The following is a 23,143-nucleotide window of genomic DNA, read 5'->3' as shown; positions in this document are numbered from 1 at the left end:
ATAGGGATACACGCTGTGTAAATAATAAAAGCTACCTTTGTTAGAATACATTTTATAAAGGGTTATTTTTTACTAACGTCAGTGCGCCTCACAGATGTAAGTGCGTCTTGCTTATGTCTTTTACGGTAAACGTTAGCCATTTGATATGAATGCCTGTCCGTTAACAGGACATAAAATCCATTACGTTTTTATCATATTGCATAATTTTATCTGGAAAAAATATCCGCGTTTAGAAAAAAAAATTGAACAACCAATTAAAAAATTAAAATGAATAGATTTGTGTCTCAAACTTGGCACCGGACGGATGACGTGTATGTTAGGGTCCTTCTGACTTCCGGGTGTGTATAAACAGATTTCAAACGGAGTCGCCTCGCCCATAAAGATGTGAGTTTTCGGCCTTTTGTGTAGTTTTTGCATTAACATGTTTTATATTCATTAGTCTGCATCAGTCTACTAACAACTGTCATTTTATCCTCTTCCTTAGGTCTAAAGTAACGTTTAAAATCACCCTGACGTCGGATCCTCGGCTGCCATACAAAGTGTGAGTACACTGACAGCTCAGCAGTCACCGCTTTAATTTCTCATCCAGCTACATTTTCGACTTCATTTAACGTTTGTTTAACACTTCACGGCTATTGCGGAAGTTGTTGTGAAAACCTTACTGAACGTACAAACGTGTTCAGTGAGCGAACATATGCTAGTGCTGATGCTGACACTGCCAGCTGAGAGTAATCAGTCAGCTTCCGATTTATATACAGTTATGGCTTTACAGCACTTTCTAAGGGCCGTTATAAATGAATTGGACCTGGCAGCATTCATCAATGGAAATAATGGCTCTCATTAAACTAATTTGTCCAACTTAATGTGACAACTTGAATCCTGTGATAAAGCCAGAGTCATAAAAACAATACAAACCAACATAACTATAGGTGAAAATCAGATCAGAACACGGACAGGACGAGCAGCAACGAAAATCATAACAGACAGAAGCTAAATGTAAGACGGACTTTTTCACATTAAGATCTTGACAGACTGTTATGACTGTGATGCTTGACTGTTGCTCAAAGCCACAGTGTGCATTTTATAATCCATGTTTGCTGTGTTTTGTCACAGTCAAGCACAGGCATGTTTTAAGATAATACTCTGCTAATACTGCTTATTATGATAGTGTGGTATAGTTTTTTCTTAAAAAATAATAAACAAAATTCAATATTATTAAAGTTTCAGGATTTCTGATTATGCAAATATTTGTAAAAAAGCCCACTCTTAGTGATTGATGTTAACACACTGCCTACTGGACAGTGACTGACTTCCAAGCTACAGGCTGAAAAAGTAACCACATCCCCTGTAAATTGTTGGCGTTTTTGACACATTTGAACAAACAAACCTTTCATAGCTTTTGATACATATAGAGGGCTTAAAAACATAAGTGGCATATTTGAACGCAATATTCAAATCTGGGTTTTCAGTAGTACCCTGTCTAATACCCACCGGCTCTTCTGTTTGAGCAACACCTCAGTGGATTTGCAGATGTATTTAGGAATGTCATTCTCTCTGTTTCTGGTTCTACTTCCAAGTTTTTGACAAATTACCTGAAATCCTTCATGGATTTCATGCAGAATTCATAGTTGAGTCCATGTTTGCAATTTCTACAACTTGTTTTTTCTTTTCATTTTCATGTTAGATAAAGTGCTAGAATGATGAACATTTAAAAGACCTGAGAATAATTTGAAAGTAAATAGTTGTTGATGAATGATTACCTGTATTCACATGAGTAAAATCAGGGATTTAAGGTGGGCCAGAATGGCGTTCCAGCACCTTTGGGTAATAAGAAATTAGATCTGATGGGCAGATTAAGGCACGCAGATACTTGCTTGGTAATAAGAAAATAATGACATCCCAGTGATGTGTTCATGCTGCAGAAAAAATGTTGCAGTTGTGGAACTTAAGCATCTAGCTACAGGGAAGCAAACATAAACAGAGTAATATTTTTTAAGTGCCAGGTAATTGTAAATGTAATATTTCTAACAGCTCAAAAAATATTAGCAAACACACAAATTGTTTCCATGCAGTTTGTCATAAAATGTGTCTCTGAGCTGCTGCATCTCCCAGGGAGAGAAAAAAAAAATTAATGTGTGACACTGATAGATCGAGAAAGATTTGAGAAGGGACGAGAGATTATTTACAAAGGTAAGCACTGTTCAACAAATTTTATAGACTGGATGTTTAAATCTTACATGGAAAGTCCTCATTTATTTTAAAGTTTTTAAATCAGATAATGGATCTATACGTGATGTTTTGCTGAACTGTGTTCTTTGTGAAATGTCTTGAAAAACAAAACAAAGTATACTAATTTTGTTGTGTTCAAAGGTTGCATAAAACAGCCAGGCAGTTTAGTGCAAGCGAAACTGGTTATTTTGCAATATTGTGGTAAAGTTTATAGTAATGCACTTTGTTGGGCTGGTTACATCTAGGTTACTGTTACTAGGTTACATCAAGGGTATCAGACATCAATTTATACAGGATTTAAGGTGATAGTACTGATTAGATTCACTCACTGAATTCTACCTTTTATACTGTCTTTATGTCTAAGAGTTGGAAATCAGCCATATAGACTGTTAACATCTGATATAGATAGATAGATAGATAGATAGATAGATAGATAGATAGATAGATAAGATATACATTTTTCATTCAATTAGCTAAATCTTCAAATATGAAGAGTTGGTCACGACCAGGCCCTAACATGATTCATACCTACTTGCTAAAGAAGCTAACTGCACTCCATGATCGCCTGGCAGCACAAATGAACCAGATAAGACACACTCAGAATGGCTGACCGAAGGCCGCACAGTCCTGATCCCCAAGGATCCCCAAAAGGGACTGGTCCCATCCAACTACTGGCCAGCAACCTGCCTCAGTATAAAATGGAAGCTCCTGTCAGGCATCATAGCGGCTAAGATGAACAGGCATATGGCTCAATACATGATCGGGGCCCAGAAAGGAATTGGTAGAAATAGCAGAGGTGCAAAACACCAGCTACTGGTAGATAGAGCAGTCACTCAAGACTGTAAGACCAGATTGACCAACCTGAGCACCACCTGGATTGATTACAAGAGAACCTCTGACTCAATACCTCACACATAGATCCTGGAATTCCTAGAACTGTACAAGATCAATAGAACCCTAAGACCCTTCATCAAGAACTCAATTGGGATGTGGAAAACAACACTAGAGGCCAACTCAAAGACAGTTGCACAAGTTACCATCAAGTGCGGGGTCCCCACTGCTGTTCTGCATAGGCCTGAACCCCCACAGCCAGATCATTAACAAGACTGGCTCTGGATACTGGCTATGGAATGAGCAAACATCAGCGACCTCCTCTACATGATGACATCAAGCTGTATGTCAGGAGTGAACATCGAGAGACATTGATTCACTGATCCACACCACTAGGATCTACAGCAATGACATCGGAATTCATTCAGACTGGAGAAGTGTAGCCGGATAGTAACAAAGAGACGGAGAGGTAGTCAGGACTAAGAGCATTGCTCTACCAGAAGGAAACATTGCAGGTATTGAGGATAGCTACAAGCCACATTTTTTCTAATTGTACTGTCATGAATTTTAACATTTAGCATGCCAACTAAGGCTTGTAGAGTCTGAGATGTAGTTTTTCAATTCTTGGTAATTTTTCTGAGCATTGCACAGTCTGACCTTGTAGGGACATCCACCCCTGGGAAGACTGTGGCATTGGGTTAACATGCCTGAATGTGCCAGACCAACAAATTTAATCAACTTTTGCTTTTATAGAGGTGCTCACACTTGCTGATGATCAGTTAATCAAGTGCTTTTAATTAGCAGCACCTGGCGTCTACTTACCCTCTTAATACCCTCTTAATTCCTATGGAAGCAGTAAGAGTGTAATTAGTTCTTCATCGGACTTGTGTGTAAACTTTCTTTTTCACAAGGCTGTAAATGGAAAGAATTTTAGAAAATAAAGATTTTATTTTAGGGAATCTTTTAAAGTCCCATTTAATATCTCTGTTACAGACTAAGTGTCCCAGAGAGCACACCATTCACAGCGGTTTTGAAGTTTGCAGCTGAGGAGGTAAGTATGTTTCTTCTTGTTCTTCGTGTGAGACTACAGTGGAATAATTGCACTTAGCAGCAATGCTTTTCAGATAAATACTGATGCATGGTACATGTGAAAATATGACTTTTACATAGCTTCAGAATGAGATTCAATGTTTATCACCTACTGTAAAAGGTGAAATTTTAGAGGGAAGAGGCAGGAAAATTAAAATTGTAGATAATGTTGCAGGAGCATTAAATATATACCGATAGGTGAACATATTGTACACATACACACATGCACATAGATAGATAGATATACTGTGTGTGTGTGTGTGTGTGTGTGTGTGTGTATATATATATATATATATATATATATATATATATATATATATATATATTAGTCATACCTATTATATATTATATGTAGAAGAAGAAAAAAATTTTTCACATTTTTTTGTATTTGTTTGCTCTAAATAGGCATGTGTTTTCAAGTATAATAGCTACAAAAACCTAGTATCAACAGTTATACTTTGTATACTTTGTTGCTGTAAGTGTTTCAGGCACTGGATGTGTTTTCAGCCACATTTTTCAGTCTAACACAACGGGTTCACTTATATGTTAATCAATAGAGCTGTCTGCTGTCACAGAAAGCCTCTTTTTAGCCTTTGAAGTATATTTTCTCCCATTTTCTGTGCATAAACACACAGCGGTGCTGTGGCTTAAATCATCCTAATGAAGGCGTAAAGCTGCAGCTGTGCTCCTTTTCAGTCTGTTGACAGGGTATTAATCTTATTCTGTTATATACCGGGAAACCGGGGGAAGGAGGCTGGAGCGTATCCCAGCTGCCATAGGGCAAGAAGCGGGCTACACCCTGGACAGGTCATCAGCCTGTTGCAGGGCTACCACACAAAGACAGACAACCATTCACACTCACATCTGTGGGCAATTTAGAATCAGTTAACCTACCCTCACTAACTGCATGTCGTTGGACTGTGGGAGGGAACCGGAGTAGCTGGAGAAAACCAGCGTACGAGGAGAACATGCACGCCCCCTGGCCAGATCCCCTGATGAATTTGAACCTTCTTGCTGTGAGGCAACAGTACTAAACACTGTGCCACCGTGCTGCCACCTGGAAACTAATGAATCACACTGGAATGTCCAAATCTGCATACAACAGGCTTACCTTGAGAGTTAGATAGTTCCTAACAGGAAAATTGTTAAGAAAGAATCAATATGAGAATACTGGTATTTTGTAGTATGTTCAGATAAATTGAGTTTTTACCTTTAATTAATAGGTTTATATTTTATATCTTTGTTTGTGTGTGGTTATTAATGTTGACTGGTTTAATGGACAGAATTTAAAAGCCCTTCTTTTACTTAGTCGCAAACTGACCGATCACAGAGGTGGTTAAAGCGCATTTATAAGCTATGTTTAATCCAGAGACTTTACTGCCACAAAAACAAAGCTCATCATCTCCCATTCATTTCTGATCAAACTGTGTTTCATGTGTGCTGCTTGTGCTACCTGCCAGTAGTTTGATGCACAGCCCTTTGGTAACCTTATCTCCCTGGTGACAGACTGCTTCCTCCACCCTTTTGCAGCAAATCCCCACCAGCCCACATCCTCTTCTGCTGAACGCTGAAGTAGGACATGTATTGTGACCGTGCTGAGTGATTTTCTTCCAGAAATTCAAGCGTGGCTATCTTTCCCGCAGGCCCTCTCTAAAGTGTTTATTTGAATGTGTGCGTGTGCGCGTTTTTGTGTGAAAACACCAAACACTTGTGTGTCTGACAAGCATGAAAGTTGGGAGACAAAGGACTGAAACTAAACACAGCATTTTCTTTTTTGCTTGTTTTACTCAGTTTGGCTGTGAAGACATCATGTAGTCACTCCAGCTTCTATTTTGAAATTGTTACCCAACAAAGTCAGAGAATGGCAGCGCGCTGACTCAGTAGATAAAGCCGTCTTTCGTGATTTCATTTTTATTTTCACACTGCGTCTTCAGGCCAAATGAAATATGGGAGCAACATGTCCCTGATTATTTAACAAAAATATATTAGTGCTGCTGAAATGTCAAACATTAGCTTCTGTTGAGAAATTCACTTCGAATGTTAACATTTGTATCTGCTTCAATTTCTCTTTCAGTTTAAAGTGCCGTCAGCAACCAGTGCAATAATAACAAATGGTGAGTATGGGGATTTTTTTTTTTTTTTTTTTTTTAAATGTTCCAAGTGAAGTAGACATGATTACAAGCTTGATAGTTATTAAGAACTTTTTTATGGTTCTTTATAGAGAGTCTCATTCTTTTACAAGCCAGGTATTTTGACAGGCAGGTTTGAAATCAAGAACACGCTGGAAGGATGTGTGGATGCTTCATCAAAGTGAAGGCGTGCTTGCTGTAGTCTTTGAACTACAGAGTGAGTCTGGAAATAAGCTGGTGCTTGAAGTGCTGTCAAGTCATGTATAATGATATATTGATCAGCGAAAGCAAGCAAACAGAGTGTCCCTTTAAAATTTTTGCTCATTGTTACATGGCTTTTACATGTCAGACATATACTGATCAGCCACTTTATTAGGTACACCTATTCACCTGCTGGTTAAAAAACTATCATCAGCCAATCGTATGGCAGTCGTATGTGGGCATGTCAAGACCAACTGCTGAAGTTCAAATTGATCATCACGATGAGGAAAAAAAGGTGGTTTGAGTGACTTTGAGCATGGCATGGTTGCAGTGTTTCAGAAACTGCTGATTGACTGGGATTTTCCCACACAACCACCTGTAGGGTTTACTGAGAACGAAAAAGAGGAAAATATCCAGTGAGCGGCAGTTCTCTGGGTGAAAATGCCATGTCAAAGGTCAGAGAATAATGGACAGATTGCTTCTAGCTGATAGGAAGGCAACAGTAACTCAAATCACCTCTTGTTACAACCACGTATGCAGAAGAGCATCTCTGAAAGCGTGTTGAACCTTGAATCAGATGGGCTACAGCAGCAGAAGGTCACAATAGGTGTCACTCCCATGAGCTCTAATTCACACGGGCTCACCAAAATCAAACAAGAGACGATTGGCGAAATGATGATGGGTCTGATGAGTCTCGATTTCTGTTGTGAAATTCAGATAACCGTCATGAGAACATAGATCCCCTCCCCCATTATATCAGCGGTTCAAGCTGGTGGTGGTGGTGGTGGTGTGAGGCTGAGCATGCCACAGCCTACCTGAGTATTGTTGCTGATTATGTCTTTTCTTTTATGACCACAGTATATCCATCTTCTGATGGCTGCTTCCAACAGGGTACAGTTCCAAGTTGCAAAGGTCAAATCATCTTAAACTGGTTTCTTGAACATGACATATGTTCACTGTACTCAAGTGGCCTCCACAGTCACCAGATCTCAATCCATCAGAGCACCTTTCGGATGCGATTGAACAATAGAGTCACATGGAACGTGCAGCTGACAAATCTGCAGCAGCTGTGTGATGCTGTCATGTCAATATGGACCTAAAATCTTTGAGAAATATTTCTATCTTTTCTATTTCACTTGCAACACTTGAATTTGCAAAACCTACCCAACACTTTATGGATCTTATATCCACAGTGTTAGAAATCATCAAAGTAAATTATAGTAAATCACCTTGATGGGCATTTGAAGGAAAATTGTTGGCCTGTTCATCGTCCTCCAGCAATCGATCAGCAGATTGCTGATGAACTTGTTTTCCTCTGTTCTGTTCTGACAGTGTTAGACAAGCGAGTTCTGCTTTAAATCACAAACATATTACTTTCTTGTGGCGCTGAGAAAATATTGGACATATTGTGTTGACAAATAACAAAGATAAGGTTTGTGTTAAAATGGCTGAATTGATGTTCTCAAAAGTATAAGTTTTAGTTTTATCAAAAGAAATGGCTGGTCTGTTATTATTCCAGACACATTTCTCTGCAATTGAGGCAAACTGTCAGTTTTGTTGCAGAGTGCAGTCTTATTATGAATAAACTAGTTATATATACTAGTTATATTTCGGACGGCATCGAAGCGATTCTGGCAAACCGTCAGGCGACTCAGGAGGGGAAAGCAGTGCTTCACTCACACTGTTTATAGTGCGGGGGGGGTGCTGCTGACTTCAACTGAGGCTATAGTCGGACGGTGGAAGGAATACTTCGAGGACCTTCTGAATCCCACTGACACGCCTTCTGTAGTGGAAGCAGAGTCTGGGGATGAGGGGGATGACTTGACCATCACTGGGGGTGAGGTCACTGAGGTAGTTAAACAACTCCTTGGTGGCAGAGCCCCTGGGGTGGACGAGATTCACCCTGAGTTCCTGAAGGCTCTGGATGTTGTAGGACTGTCTTGGTTGACACGCCTCTGCAACATCGCGTGGAGATCTGGGGCAGTGCCATTGGATTGGCAGACCGGGGTGGTGGTCCCCATCTTTAAGAAGGGAGACCGGAGGGTGTGCTCCAACTTTCGGGGTATCACACTACTCAGCCTCCCCGGTAAGGTCTATGCCAGGGTGCTGGAAAGGAGGGTGCGTCCGTTAGTCGAACCTCGGATTCAGGAGGAACAATGCGGTTTTCGTCCTGGTCGTGGAACGCTGGACCAGCTCTTTATCCTCTCAAGGATATTCGAGTGTGCGTGGGAGTTTGCCCAACCAGTCTACATGTGCTTTGTGGACTTGGAGAAGGCATTCGACCGTGTTCCTCGGGGTGTTCTTTGGGAGGTTCTGCGGGAGTATGGGGTGTCTGGCCCATTGTTGCGGGCCATTCAGTCCTTGTACAACCACAGTGAGAGCTTGGTCCGTATAGCCGGTAATAAGTCGGATTTGTTTCCTGTGGGTGTTGGACTCCGTCAGGGCTGCCCTTTGTCACCGATTCTGTTCATAATTTTTATGGACAGAATTTCTAGGCGTAGCCAGGTGGCGGAAGGCTTCTTCCTTGGTGGCCTCAGAGTCTCATCTCTGCTTTTTGCAGATGATGCGGTTCTGTTGGCTTCATCAGGGGGGGGCCTCCAGCTCGCAGTGGAACGGTTCGCAGCCGAGTGTGAAGCGGCTGGCATGAGAATCAGCACCTCTAAGTCTGAGGCCATGGTCCTCAGCCGGAAAAGGGTGGAGTGCCATCTCCGGCTCAGGAACGAGTTCTTGCCTCAAGTGGAGGAGTTTAAGTATCTCGGGGTCTTGTTCACAAGTGATGGGAGAAGGGAACGGGAGATCGACAGGCGGATCGGGGCTGCTTCTGCAGTGATGCGGACGCTGCACCGGTCCGTCGTGGTGAAGAGGGAGCTTAGCGTAAAAGCGAGGCTCTCGATTTACTGGTCGATCTACGTTCCTACCCTCACCTATGGTCACGAGCTTTGGGTAGTGACCGAAAGAATAAGATCGCGAATACAAGCGGCAGAAATGAGTTTCCTTCGAAGGGTGGCTGGCCTCTCCCTTAGAGATAAGGTGAGGAGTGCGGCCATCCAGGAGGGGCTCAGAGTAGAGCCGCTGCTCCTCCACATCGAAAGGAGCCAGTTGAGGTGGCTCGGGCATCTGATTAGGATGCCTCCTGGCCGCCTCCTGGGTGAGGTGTTCCGGGCATGTCCCACCGGGAAGAGGCCCCGTGGTAGACCCAGGACACGCTGGAGAGATTATGTATCTCGGCTGGCCTGGGAACGCCTTGGGGTCCCTCCGGATGAGCTGGAGGAGGTGGCTGGGGAGAGGGAAGCCTGGGCTTCTCTGCTTAGGCTTCTGCCCCCGCGACCCGGCCCCGGATAAGCGGAAGAAAATGGATGGATGGATGGATGGATAGTTATAGAATAAATTATATCTCATTACTTTGCTTGTCTTTTACATGACAGCTTCCTTTGTGTACATTGTGCATTTTTACATTTTCTTTTGAACGTTTGCCTTGCAGATGGAATAGGAATCAACCCCGCTCAGACCGCAGGTGAGTTCTTATGATGTTTTATAGCTCAAGCCTCGGATCATCTTTGAAAAGCTTTTTTTCTTCTTTTTTTTTTTTTGCACAGAAATATTTTTCTTATGCCACCAGTGAAACCTTTAGGCATTTTTTTTCTCTCTTTATGTTGTATTAACATGCAAATAACTTCTGGGCTTTTTTTTTTTTTAAGCTGTTGACACTTGTCAGTATGCTTTCATCAAATCATTAATTATCTGAGGCATTAATATAGATCTTAAAATATAGTTCACAATGCACTTTGCTAATACATGAGGCATGGGTTTAATAGTTTAATCTGAAAAAGCTCTAGTGGCAGTGTCACTGCAGGTGATTCCACAAAGAAGGGAAGTATGGGGCTGAGAAACTAACTTGAATTAACATTACAAATTGATCAGCGATCAGGCATTTCCATCTAATTAAATCTGGATCATTTTATAGTCAGGTTAAATTTTCCTCATGAAGATAAATATAGTTTCAGATATAGGTCTATGATCTTCGCGTCACTGTTGTAAGGTGATATTCATAAACGGTTCCAAATTTTGTAAATTAAGCTTTAAAATAAATCTGCATCAGAAATTTAAATCTGTGCATAGAAAGAATAAAATAATATATATTTGTCAAATAAGGGGAGACTTATGTCTCACCTTTTTTTTTATTTTTTTTATCCCTGAACAGTTTCATTGTAAGGTTACACAAAGATGCTGTGAAAACAATAATTTCTCTGTAAAGATAAAAAGCAGACAAAGCCTGTCAGACAGAGTCTCACACTTTGTCTGGCAGGTACACGTATGAATTTTCCCCTGTCTTTACACCTGAATCTGATATATTAATAACAGTCCTATCTCAAATCTCCTTTACCTTAGAATGCCACCACAGCAGCTGCACAGTACTTAAACAGCATATACAGCACACCACCAACTTTATTAAGTACAGTATGATCAAATATTCATCCACTTCCAGACGCTTTGGTAGATAAACCTGTTCATGTTTATATCTAATCAGCCAATCACACAGCAGCAGCTCAGTGCATTTAGACATGTAGGTATCTGGTGTCTCATAGATCAAGACAACCTGCTGATGTTCAAAGTGGATATCAGAATGGGAAAGAAAGGGAGTTTAAGTGACTTTGAATGTAGCATGGTCATTGGTGTCAGACAGCCTGGTCTGAGTATTTCAGAAACAGCTGGTCTACTGGGATTTTCCCACACACCCATCACACAATCTAGGGCATACATAGAATGGTCTGAAAAAGAGAAAATATCCTTTGAGTAGCACTGGATGTTTCACCTCTGGGTGAAAATGCTCTGTTAATGCCAGAGGTCAGAGGAGAGCAGATAAGAAGGCAACAGTAACTCAAATGACCACTCAGTAAAACCAAGGTATGCAGAAGAGCATGTCTGAAATGTGGACAGTAAAAGACTGGAAAAATGTTGCATGTTCTGAGTCTCAGCCACGCTTGGATGGTAGTGTCATAATTGGGCATGAACATGAACGCATGGATCCATCCTGAGTTGTATCAGTGGTTCAGGACGGTGGTAGTGGTGTAATGGTGTGGGGGATATTTTCTTGACACACTTTGGGCCCTTTCATACCACCTGAGCATCATTTGCATGCCACAGTCTACCTGAATATTGTTGCTGACTACGTCCATCCCTGTATGACCACAGTGTACCCATCTTTGAATGGCTGCTTCCAGCAGGATAACACACCATGTCATGAAGTTCAGATCATCTCAAACTTGTTTCCTGAACATGAAAGTGAGTTCACTGTACTCAGATGGCCTCCACAATCACCAGATCTCAATCCAATAGAGCACTTTTGGGATATGGAGGAACTGGAGATTCACATCATGGATGTTGAGCAGACAAATCTGCAGCAACTGTGTGATATTGTCTTGTCAATATTGAGCAAAAGCTCTGAGGAATGTTTCCAGCACCTTGTTTAATCTGTGCCATGAAAAATTAACAGTTCTGAAGGTAAAATTGGGTCCAACCCGATACTAGCAAGGTGTACCTAACCCATCTGGGTCACAGAGGAGCCTATGTTGTTGTCCATCTTGAAAATCTACTGCACCGTTCTAGACCTGTAGCAAAGTGTAGCCGTCTTAACTGTCGTTCTTTAGTTTGGACTTCATGATTGGATTGTCACTGGCCAGTGTTATTTACCTTTACAAATGGGGGGAAAACAGTGTTGCTTGGTTTATTTACTACAGCAAACTTTGGACCCTTACAAGTTAGATGTTAATTTAGAAGAGCAGAGATGCCTTAATGTTCCCTCAATAATCAAATATCACTATTGACTGCAAAATGGTGTTTATAAAGAGATTTTACCACATTTATATCAAATTTATATCAAATGTTGAATGTGGTCAGAACTTCAAATATTTCAACCCACTGAGGTTTAATATTTCTAAAGCCAAAGTACTGTAGAGTGAAATCCTATTAAAAAAATTCAGTTATTTGCTGAAGTGATCCTAACTTAACAGACAGCATCTTTATGTTTGAACAAGCCTCAGAGTTGTTTGTCAGGAAATAGTGTTTACTGATTCATGAATACAAATACATTGCTCCAAGAAACACTATTTAATGTTAAGTAAAATTAAAAAGTTACATCTGACTCAAGGTGAAGCACCACTTTGCTTCGTTATAATGCATTTGAATTCAGATTCCCATATTATTACCGAGCCCTGGCGAATTGCTTTTTCCTCTCTTGGCCTCCTTGGAGGTTCATACTTAATGTGTAGCCCACCTCTCCTCATTTAAGTCAACACCAATATCACAAACTCGTTACGGATGGCTGTTTTGTTTGTTTTTTTTTTTGCATTGAAAAGGATACCATAATGCCTTCTTTGACCAAAGACAAAATTTTGTCTCTTCTGCTAATAAAGGGCACATTGTTGGGCATTCACAGCCACTTTTCATCAGAGTTACACTCATGGTCTGTGCTGCCAAGAATAGCAGCAGTTCAGACACCTCTGTCAGATTGGCTTTTTTTTTCACCCACTGCAGCCACTCCACCTCCTGTTCACAGAGTAGATGGTAGAAATCAATTTGTAAAATTCTTTTTTCAATATGGTTAAAATCACAGTGTTTTGGAGTATAGCAAAGGTGCACATATGCTAATTGTAATGTGATTGAGTTATGAATATAGGATTTGAGCATGATTGCCAGTTAAATGAGCAAATTGATTAACGAAGTTGCTTGAAATGCATGCTGTTAACATCCACCTTTTCTGAATAACTGATTTATGTACCTGACTAATAAGCTGAAAATTAGCCATTAGGATTTTTTTTTTTTTTTTTTTGGTCATCCGTCAGTTTTCATTCCAAATCCAAATGTCTGTGTGGAAACTGAACTTGTGTACAAGTTGTAATCAAATCCAAGACTTTGAGTTAGAGATTGCGTGTTTCTTTTTTTTTTTCTTTTTTTTTTGTGTGTCAAGTTCTTTCCCAGCTGGTGAGCTGACATGCTGTTGGCAGCTCTGGTGACAATAAAACCCCTTATTAAAGCAAGCTGATTATAAACTGTGATCTTTATATAGTGCTCTGCCTTGTGTTGCAGGGAATGTGTTTCTAAAGCACGGCTCAGAGCTTCGCCTCATTCCAAGAGACAGAGTGGGAGGACAAGGAGACTGATGCTGCCTTTTCCCATCGACATAATGACTCACGCAGCAGATTCATGTAACACTTGAGACCCAGGAAACACCTCAGCGTGTGTCATTTTTATTTTCTGGCCCACCACTGACAGTGACTCACATGAGAGTATATTTAAACATATTGATGACGTGCGCATGTTCCCTGTGTCAAGTTCGAATGTTTGGAGTAACATCAAGAGAGAGTAAGAGAGTCACACAACACAGCATCTACATCCCAGGAAAGATTAGCAAACAACTGAGTCAACTGACTTTTGTATCTTTGTAAATGACAATAAACGTGTTATGAACAGCACATGCTCAATGCAGTGTTACTTTTGTTCTTACTGTACTGGCATTGATAATATCTTCAAAGCATGCTTTTAAGGATCCTTTTTCGCGTTATTAAGTGGCTGGTGATTTTATCAGTTCAAATCAGGCACCTTCTGTCAGAGCAGTGTTCTTCAAACAGATGCTGAACTTGGGCTGTGGACCAGATTCGTCTTCAGATAAAAACATAAAACTGCAAATTCAATTCGTGCAAGCATATGGCTCTTTGCTGCCCTCTCTCAGGTTACATTTGAGCATCAAAATGCACTCTTCTCTCTTGAAGTCACACATTGTGCACCTACACACAATAAATATAGAAAATCCCCACTGAATAATCTGATCGTTGTCATGTGTTGCTGCCTGATTATGATCTGAGAAAGCAGGTGTTGATAAAACGTGGCAAGCATCCAAAAAGCTTAGATTAAAATGGCCTCAGAATGTGTTGGAGTAGCTATCAATGAGGTTCATCAAGCACCAGTAACAGATTTTCATCTTGGAAATAAATATCACGTGTTTGCAGTCATTCGTCATGTGTCTTCTCTTTTGGCAGCATAGCAGTTTGAAAAACGACTAAACAGAACTTACGTCTTCGTATCAGTCTCCTTGATTATTTTCACCCAAAATAACATGACTAATAGACCAGTAGTCCCCCCCCCCCCCCATCCTTATGAAATGTGCTTTATTACTGATTAATGCAAAGAAGCAGCTGATTATTCTCTCCATATTAATCATTTTCATTTCAGAAGGTCTGTGTCATTTGTTTCTGAATTGGTTCAGTTTCTTAACCCCAGAAAAATAAAAATTTACACTTGGTAAAGAAAAATAGGCTGGAGTGAATAATGGAGTGTGCAGGCTGTAATTCACAAGAGAAAGCTTGCACTTGTGTCTCGCCATTTGTTAGGATGCAGGCTCGGATGGGGGAGGCGGCACGAGGGCCATCTCAAATGGATCTTTTTTTTCCTTCTGTTTTAATCAAAATCACTGCTGGGCACATTCCTTAAATTGCAGATGACGGCAGAGTGCCCTGAATGCCACAGATGCTATCTCCCAGTGTTGCAGTGTTGGTGGTCTAAAATTGCTTAATTGCTGCAGATAGTTTTGATATGTGTCACATGTGCCTGAAGGGGGGGAAAGACAAAACTTTTGTCATTTTTAAATGAGGCCTCAGGCCAAGATCAATACATGACATTTTGCATGCTGACTAAACCAAAAAGATTAAATGTGAAAAAAAAAAAAGTAGGAGATCGGCTCATTTCACACCTGAATTTGTGCTCTTTAAAGCATGAAATTAAAATTTCACAGTTAAATAGAATGGATGCTCTTGTTTAATATTTATGAGAGGCAAGGTTAAAAAAAAAAAAAGTCTCATAATCACATTAATTGAGCTCCATGTCCTGAGCCAACTGCAGACTCTACTGTGCCCCAAAGTAACTTAAGAAGCACCGATGCACTGTGGGTATTGTACTCAGGCAAAAGAAGTCCATTACAAACAAATTCTGTGAGTTTTCTGGGTTATTTATCAAATGCAAGCAAGCGAACAATAGAAGAAGGAATAATTTGTCCTGTGGTTTCTATTGCTCTGGAAAAAAAATAGGCCTTCCCCTGGTGCATGCTGGTCCTTTAACTGCCTACATAAAATATGAGCTCCTCCGGGCATTAGTCTGCTCTTACATAATAAAGTTAGCAAACTAATCAAAACAGAGAGAGAAATCGCAAATAAATATACCCTAATCAAAATATACAAACCTCTGCAGTAATTGAATTCTCTGATGAATTCTTCTATTTAAACAACAAATGAATAAATAGCTTCTACGGCCACTTTATCAGCTGTAGCAACACTCTTGGCTGCAGCAGGTCCATTGTAGAACCCTGAGGAAAAAAAAAATCTTTTAAAGAAGACAGGACAGTTCGTACAATGTGGTCTTTTGTGTCTGCTGTGGAACATAAGGACTCGGGGGAGATGTTTCAGTGGGTGTCGAACTGGGATCCATTTAACCAAAGTCTTAGAAGCGAGACTCACCATTTGGCAGCCAACATGTTATTTTGAAGAGTTTTCTAAATTCATTTTAATTTCAAGACCAAGACATAAAAACTCTAGGTACGAGATCGCCAGTCAGATCTGATAAATGCTTTCCCTCAAAATAAGCTACCATCCATCGACCACCATCTTTGCTGCTGCACAGTTCTCAGAGTTCACCTCTTTGCTGTGCCATGTGTCTCTTTGATAAAGCCTCTGATTCAGCTCAGTGTAATCAGGTAGGCCCCTTGTTGTTGCACTCAGCTTTTTGACTTACAAAATGTTAATGTTCAGTCTTTGACACCTCAGTATTTGTGGTGCACAACTGTGTTTAAAAAAGAGAAATTTGTTTCTGATTGACACACGAGGAGTTAACAGTTCACTTGTAAACCGCTGATACTGATGTTACAATTATTAACATTCGCAGAGAGGAACCATGTCACAACTGATTTGTCTTGAACTGAGACAGAGAACAGTTTGAAGTCTCCTGCTGTATTTTTAGTCTCTTGATTTAAAGATGACAGATGTAAAGAGACAAACAGGGAACAGGGTGCTGACGTGGGCCGACAGAGTAGTGCTGACTGATCACAGTGGCTGTGCGTGAAGCTGTGTCTGTGTGCGTGTGAAGAAGAAAGTCCATTTGCTGCAAAATGGGTTTTCTCACAGACTCCTCTGCTGTCCTCTTTCCCCCAATCGTTTGCACTCAACCTGCTTTATAAATGACATGTTGAGTGTGCAGCCACCCATTAAAGGCGGCCTATCTAAAATGAGATCTGGTGATCTTTCAATTCTCCGCGTAGACAAGATCATCACTGTGGCCACAGGTCAGTGAGCCAGATAAAGAAATAGGGAGCCACGGACCGGAAAGAGTTTCTCTGACATCCTGGCCAACTCATTTTCACCCCATTCTCACCCATTGCTCACTCAAACGTGGATATACAGCTGAGTGTGCAAATAGTTTCCCAACTGAGCTAGAACCTCAATCACCGCATGCACACAACCAGGAAGTGGAGTAGCGCACACTAGGGAACATTAGGAAAACCAGCTGAGGCGTCACATGAAGATTATTTAATTATATGAATGACCTAATTCTGCCCCCTTCTGTCATAAATTTAGTATGGCAGCTGTTTGTGGGCTGATCTGTTTCAAAAACACCCAGGTCCAGGTTTAATCTGTCTGTTTCTCCTCTCATGGTTTTACTGTGATTTTTTAACTTTGTTTCTCTTCTCAAACATGAATAAATTCAATCAATATGTTCATATTAAATTTTAAAATCAAGCGTTTTTAAAGAGTAGTAGTCCTGTCTACATGTAATACACATCATCTTTAAAAAAAAAAAAAAACAGATGACCTGCTATATGAAACAGATATCTGATGAGCTCAGTTGAGTTCAGGTCTTAACAACATTTCTCTTTGTGGCCATCAGTGTGTGTCTGTTAGGCTGTTATGTCTATTATGAAACATAAAGTGAACGCTCCTATTTTAACGCACTTTAAAGGCTTTGGCGTGAAACGAATCAGCTGTTTTCTTACTGCAGTCGGGCTGCATGGATGTCGTCCTCTGCGCGTTATGACTGGATTTGAAAGTAAAAGCTTTTCTACTTTACCTTTTATTGCAGCCACTGCATGTCATGCTGCAAACATACCTGGTCTACTCTTTTACATGGCTACTACAGGCCTACACTATTAAACTGAAAAATGCATTAATCAGAACTGTGTGGGTCACTGCTGCGAATATTAGCCAATGACGATGTATTGCAACAACTAACTGAAATCCTTTTTTTTACATGTGCTGTTGGTTCCATGCATTGACAAGAATGTGCTGTAATTTCACAGTACCCTGCTAACATCAGCCTATTGCTCTTCGAGATATATTGCATACAACTGATGAAAAATAAATCTAACTGAGCTGTTTTTCTCCTTTAAGTCCACTCTTAAACCTGCAAGGCAGTCTTACAGTTAATCTTTTATATTCCCCTCTTTCTTTGTATCGCTTCTCTCTGTGCAACCACTTTCTGCACCAATGTCTCCAAAGGGCTGTGTGAGTATTAATAAATTGCTTAGAGAGTATATTTTAAGGACACAACAGCCACAGGCTGTGTGCACTCTATCAGCTTGGACATAACAGAAAAAGCAGGCTCAGCCAGTGTAGTTTTCCAACAGCAGTTCATACAGTATAGGCTCGGTGATAGCATGCTGTGAGAGCGTGCAGCCAGACTGCAGAGATATACTGTCATTTAGAGCTCCACAAATACACTGGAGTAGATTGCACACCCATGCTGCCAGGACAACGAATCCTCACATCATCCCCTGACTTTATCTTTAGCACAGCCTTGGCTGCTTTTAGTAAAATTAAATGGATTGCCATGAAATTTGATGTTCATTTATTTTTCCCTCAGGGTGAGTTGCAGTATTACAGGTGATTTTTTAATTTCCAATACCACCATCAGTCAAAATTTGCTGTTTATTACACAAAATAAACTAATGCTATAATTCACTTTAGCACCAGAATACTTGAAGTAAGACAGTGAACATAAATACTACAATAAAAATCAGTATTTCAGATTTTTCTTGTGAGTATTGAAGCAGGTTAGCATTTGGTCCAAAGCACTGCTGGTGTATACCAGAAACTTACTCTGAGTGATCATTAGCTATGGACAAAACTGAATATGGTGTAATACTGCTAGTAATAATAATGATTGATAGGTGCATAGATCGACACGGGGTTCAAATACAAACATGAAAACACTCAGATATGAAGAAATGTGCTTAAAGACATTGTTTTCAAAGGTGTTTCTGAGCTCCATGCTTGTAATTCTTCTTGGTCAAATACCATGCAGGCTGCTGACATGTCCTGATTGTTTTTTGGCCCCTTTAAATAAAAACACACAAAAACAACTTGTTTGTGTGAATATCCATTTATTTCAGCTTTCTGTAACATCGGGGTGCCCTTTTTACCTCCAGTCATGCTGCTAAATACAAGGACTGGTAGTAAGATGTTCCCCCAGGTGATTCTTTTTGTTTGTTTTGAATATTTGATGACTCTTTCATTGACCCAGTATTTTTTGAAACATGCTGCAGGCATCAAATTAAAAATTATCACACATTTTTTTATTTAAATTGTAAATATTGTCTGTTATTGTGTTTTAAATATGCTCCCCAATGCTCCATGCCATTTACATTTAATGCAACATCCCAACTTTTCTGGAAACAGGGTTGTACATCTTCCCTAATGTCACTGCAGTGAGCAGTCTTCCCTCAGTTACAGAGATCTCACTGGTGCAATCATGTTAAATGCCAGAGAGTCTTTGCAGAGTGTGTATTTCTGTCCACAGCAAATGCTGGTGGACAGAGAAAAGCTCACTTGAATGGAGGGAAGAAAAGATCAGGAGTAAAGGGTGGGGGTGTCTTACAGAGGACTGTTAACCTTCAAACCCACTTCACCTTCTCTTCTGACTTTTAGCCCACTTAGAAGGGTTCAAACCTTATAATTAGGCACTCAGACCCTCTCTCGAGCTCTCTCTTCTTATGTGCCTGCACTTAACATAATCCTTTTGCACAGTTCCCATAAAGCATGTATCACTTCATTGCAGATAAAACGCAGTGATCAGATAGATGTCTGCAGTGGCAAATGTCAGCGGGAAAATCGTGACTGATATTAGATTGCAGATGGAACATGGGTGTTTTGTGTGTCATGTGAGGTATAAGGAGATTCCCCCTGATTTTTTTTACCCCTTTCAGGCTTGAGCAAGCAAAAAGCTTTAATTTAACACAAACATGCTTTTTTTTTTTTTTTCAAATGAGCACATCAATTTTGAGTTGGAACCCCTCCGGAAATGATTTTGATTTTTATGTGAGTGCAGCCTGATAAATGTCACAACTTGATGACACTGGATTAGGAGCTGATTGTTGGGATGCTCTACCACGTTTTACCACCAGAGAGCAGTAGCCTGTTAAAAAAAAAAAGAAATTTCTTTGTCTAGCTGAAAGTCATGACTGCACTAAGTAACATACTGATTTAGAAAAGTGGCTTTGTGTGTGCGTGCATGTGTGCGTGCATGCATGCGTGCGTGTTTTTTTTTATCCTAGTTAAACTTGGTTATACTGTCAGGTGGCCAAAAACATGCAAAACAATATTCATGCAGCATCGGTTGTATAGAATGACTAATTGTGTAGTGAATACATTTTTTGCTTTTACCACAGGAATATCTGGAATACACACAGCTTAATTTTTTTTCTGTGACACTTATTATATTTTTTATCTATACTTTTGCTCCAAAAGAATTCCATTAAAATAGAAAACAATTAAAGAGGAAGCCTTGAAAGCATGGTAAAAGGAATGAATCTCTTCTATTCCAGCAAAGTAATTCACAGAAAAAAAAAAAACAAAACAAAAAAAACCAGAAAAATGCTGCAGAAATACTGTAACAAATGTTCACCTCTGACAGGCCATGAGAGCTGACAACAACCAGCAGAAATTGACGCTGCCTGGAGGGTTGAGAGCTGCCTGATGTGTGATGGAGTGTGGCCGGCTTGTCCCTTATTAGGCTCATCACCTCTGTAAAATCACTCGAAATCACATGAAATAGAGACAATATGCTCTACAGAGGGCATGTCACAAAGCCAACCAACTGTAAAAATTCTCAAGCTCAAGGTGTAAACAAGTCATTAGTGCCAGTTTTGTATTCTCTGTTCTGTATTTGAGATCAAAGTCTCACCAGTGAATGCCGACGTAGCAAACAGTTTGTTTTGTTAAAAGTACAATACCTAGCCCGAAAATTTATAGAATCAAGTTTAATTTAAAGCCTCCTATTTCATATAATTTTCATGGCAATCAAGCTAGAAACAAATTCACAGACCCAACAGATATTTACCCAGTTCTCCTCTAATTCTAACTCTTCCTCTAACTGAAAGGCAAAAGCACTGTCATCTCTAATGGAAATGAGTGTGTGCGATGTGGAAACAAACCAGCAGTTTCCCGAGACAGCAAATGTGAACTAGAATGGCACTTTGTGTAAATGTAAACTCACACAGTCATTGTGTTGATGATTACAGAGCAGCAGCAGAGCTAACAAGTGTGCTTGGAGAAGAGTTCCTGGTGTGTCTTCTAAAAGCCTACATTTTCACAACTGTAACGTATGAACAAAGAAAGCCCAGATGTGAGTCTGTATGCAGCTGTATGTCTCTGTGCGAATGCGTGTGTGCAAATTGGAGGCAAAGCAGGGGGTTCTATTACACATTCAGCTGACCCAGACAAAAAGCTGTTTCATCTTCTGCAGTAACATATAACCAGTGGTTTGCATGTTGAGCTGTTGCTCTCGTGTGTGTGCTTCCTCAAGAAGAAACATGTTCTCTGTGGTTATGGAGATAGTGATGACAGAACAGAGAGTGATAGGAGGCCTGATGCCTTTCATAGATGCCGAGCTTTGAAAGCACAAGGGTAACAGCTGTTTGATGGTGTAGCTGAACGAGTAGACACAATTAATAAACCAGAAATGTTTATATTTATATTATTGATATTTTAAAAAGCTACAAATTTAAGGAACACTTCGAAACACAACAAATCTCAATGGGAAAAAACTCCTGCTGGATATCTATACTGATGTGGACTGGGTAACGTGTTAGGAATGAAAGGATTCCATATTGTTTAATGGAAATGAAAATTATCAACCTACAGAGGGCTGAATTCAGCTCTTGGGCAGTCTGAGGTGCAACCTGGTGATGTCGGCTGGACATAGACATAATGTCCCAGAGGTGTTCTGTTGGATCTACGTCAGGCGAGTGTGGGGACAGACAATGGTATCAATTCCCTGATCCTCCAGGAACTGCCTGCATACTCTCACCACATGAGGCCAGACATTGTTGTGCACCAGGAGGAACCCAGGAACCCACTGCCCCAGCATAGGGTCTGACAGTGGGTCCAAGGATTTCATCCTGATACATGATGGCAGTGAGGGTGCTGCTGCCTACCCTGTAGAGGTCTGTGCATCCCTCCATGGATATCCCTCTCCAGACCATCACTAACCCACCACCAATCCGGTCATTCTAAACGATGTTACAGGCAGCATAATGTGTTCCATGGCTCCATCTCTCACGTCTGTCACATGTGCTCAGGGTGAACCTGCTCTCATCTGTGAAAAGCACAGGGCTCCACTTCTGCCAATTCTGGGATTCTATGGCAAATGCCAGTTTGGCTCCATGGTGCCAGGCAGTGAACGAAGGGCCCACTAGAGAATATAGGACCCTCAGGCCACCCTCATGAAGTCTGTTTCCAGTTGTTTGGGCAGAGACATTTACACCAGTGGCTTGCAGGGGGTCATTTTATTCCCACAATGTGGAATAAATAAAGGATTATCTTATTTTGTAGGGCTCTGGCAGTGCTTACCCTGTTCCTCTTTACACAAAGGAGCAGATAGTGGTCCTGCTGATTGGTTAAGGACCATCTACAGCCCTGTCCAGCTCCCTTAGAATAACTGCCTGTCTCCTGGAATCTCCTTGATGCTCTTGAGACTGTGCTGGGAGACTCAGCAAACCTTCTGTCAATGACACAGATGTGCCATCCTGGGGGGGGGTTGGACTATCTGTGCAACCTCTGTAGGGTCCAGGTACTGCCTCATGCTACCAGTAGTGACACTGACTCTAGACAAATGCAAAACTAGTGTAAAAACAGTCAGAAAAGATGAGGAGGAAAAAAATGTCAGTGGCCCCCACCTGTAAAACCATTCCTGTTCTGGGGGTTGTCTCACTGTTGCACCTGTAGTGCAGCTGAAATTGATTAACAACCCCCTCTGCTACGTAACTGACCAGATCAATATCCCAGAAGTTTCAATGACTTGATGCTATACTATTATTAAAAAGTGTTCATTTATTTATCTATTTATTTTGAGCAGTATAGAAAGCAGCATCAAATAACATAGCTGAACTTGCGTGTGGATTTTACATTAGCTTTATTATGAGTTATTTATTTCATACATTTGACCATAAAGGATTAAATTCTTATTTATATTTAGCACAACAACATCTCATGGAGCTTTATATAGTAAAGATCCTACAGTATTAGAAAAAAATCCCTAATGATCTCTGAAGAGCGAGCACTTGGCAGCAGTGCAGAGGAAGAACTTCCTTTCAACAGGAAACAACCTCCAGCAGAATCAGGCTCAAG

General features: G+C 40.6%; 1 protein-coding gene across 1 annotated transcript; it reads left to right on the top strand.

Moving 5' to 3' along the window:
- Positions 1-283: 283 nt before the first annotated feature.
- Positions 284-13,960, top strand: ufm1 (ubiquitin-fold modifier 1). The gene is made up of 6 exons (XM_030746338.1): positions 284-384; positions 485-541; positions 4,054-4,111; positions 6,224-6,263; positions 9,961-9,993; positions 13,566-13,960. Coding segments are annotated over exons 1-6 (264 nt in total). The 5' UTR covers positions 284-382; the 3' UTR covers positions 13,640-13,960.
- Positions 13,961-23,143: the final 9,183 nt, after the last annotated feature.

Source organism: Archocentrus centrarchus, chromosome 14 (assembly GCF_007364275.1).
Source record: "Archocentrus centrarchus isolate MPI-CPG fArcCen1 chromosome 14, fArcCen1, whole genome shotgun sequence".
Lineage (NCBI taxonomy): Eukaryota > Metazoa > Chordata > Actinopteri > Cichliformes > Cichlidae > Archocentrus > Archocentrus centrarchus.
Note: the sequence above shows the minus strand (reverse complement) of the source record. Positions and strands in the feature narration are given on the sequence as shown.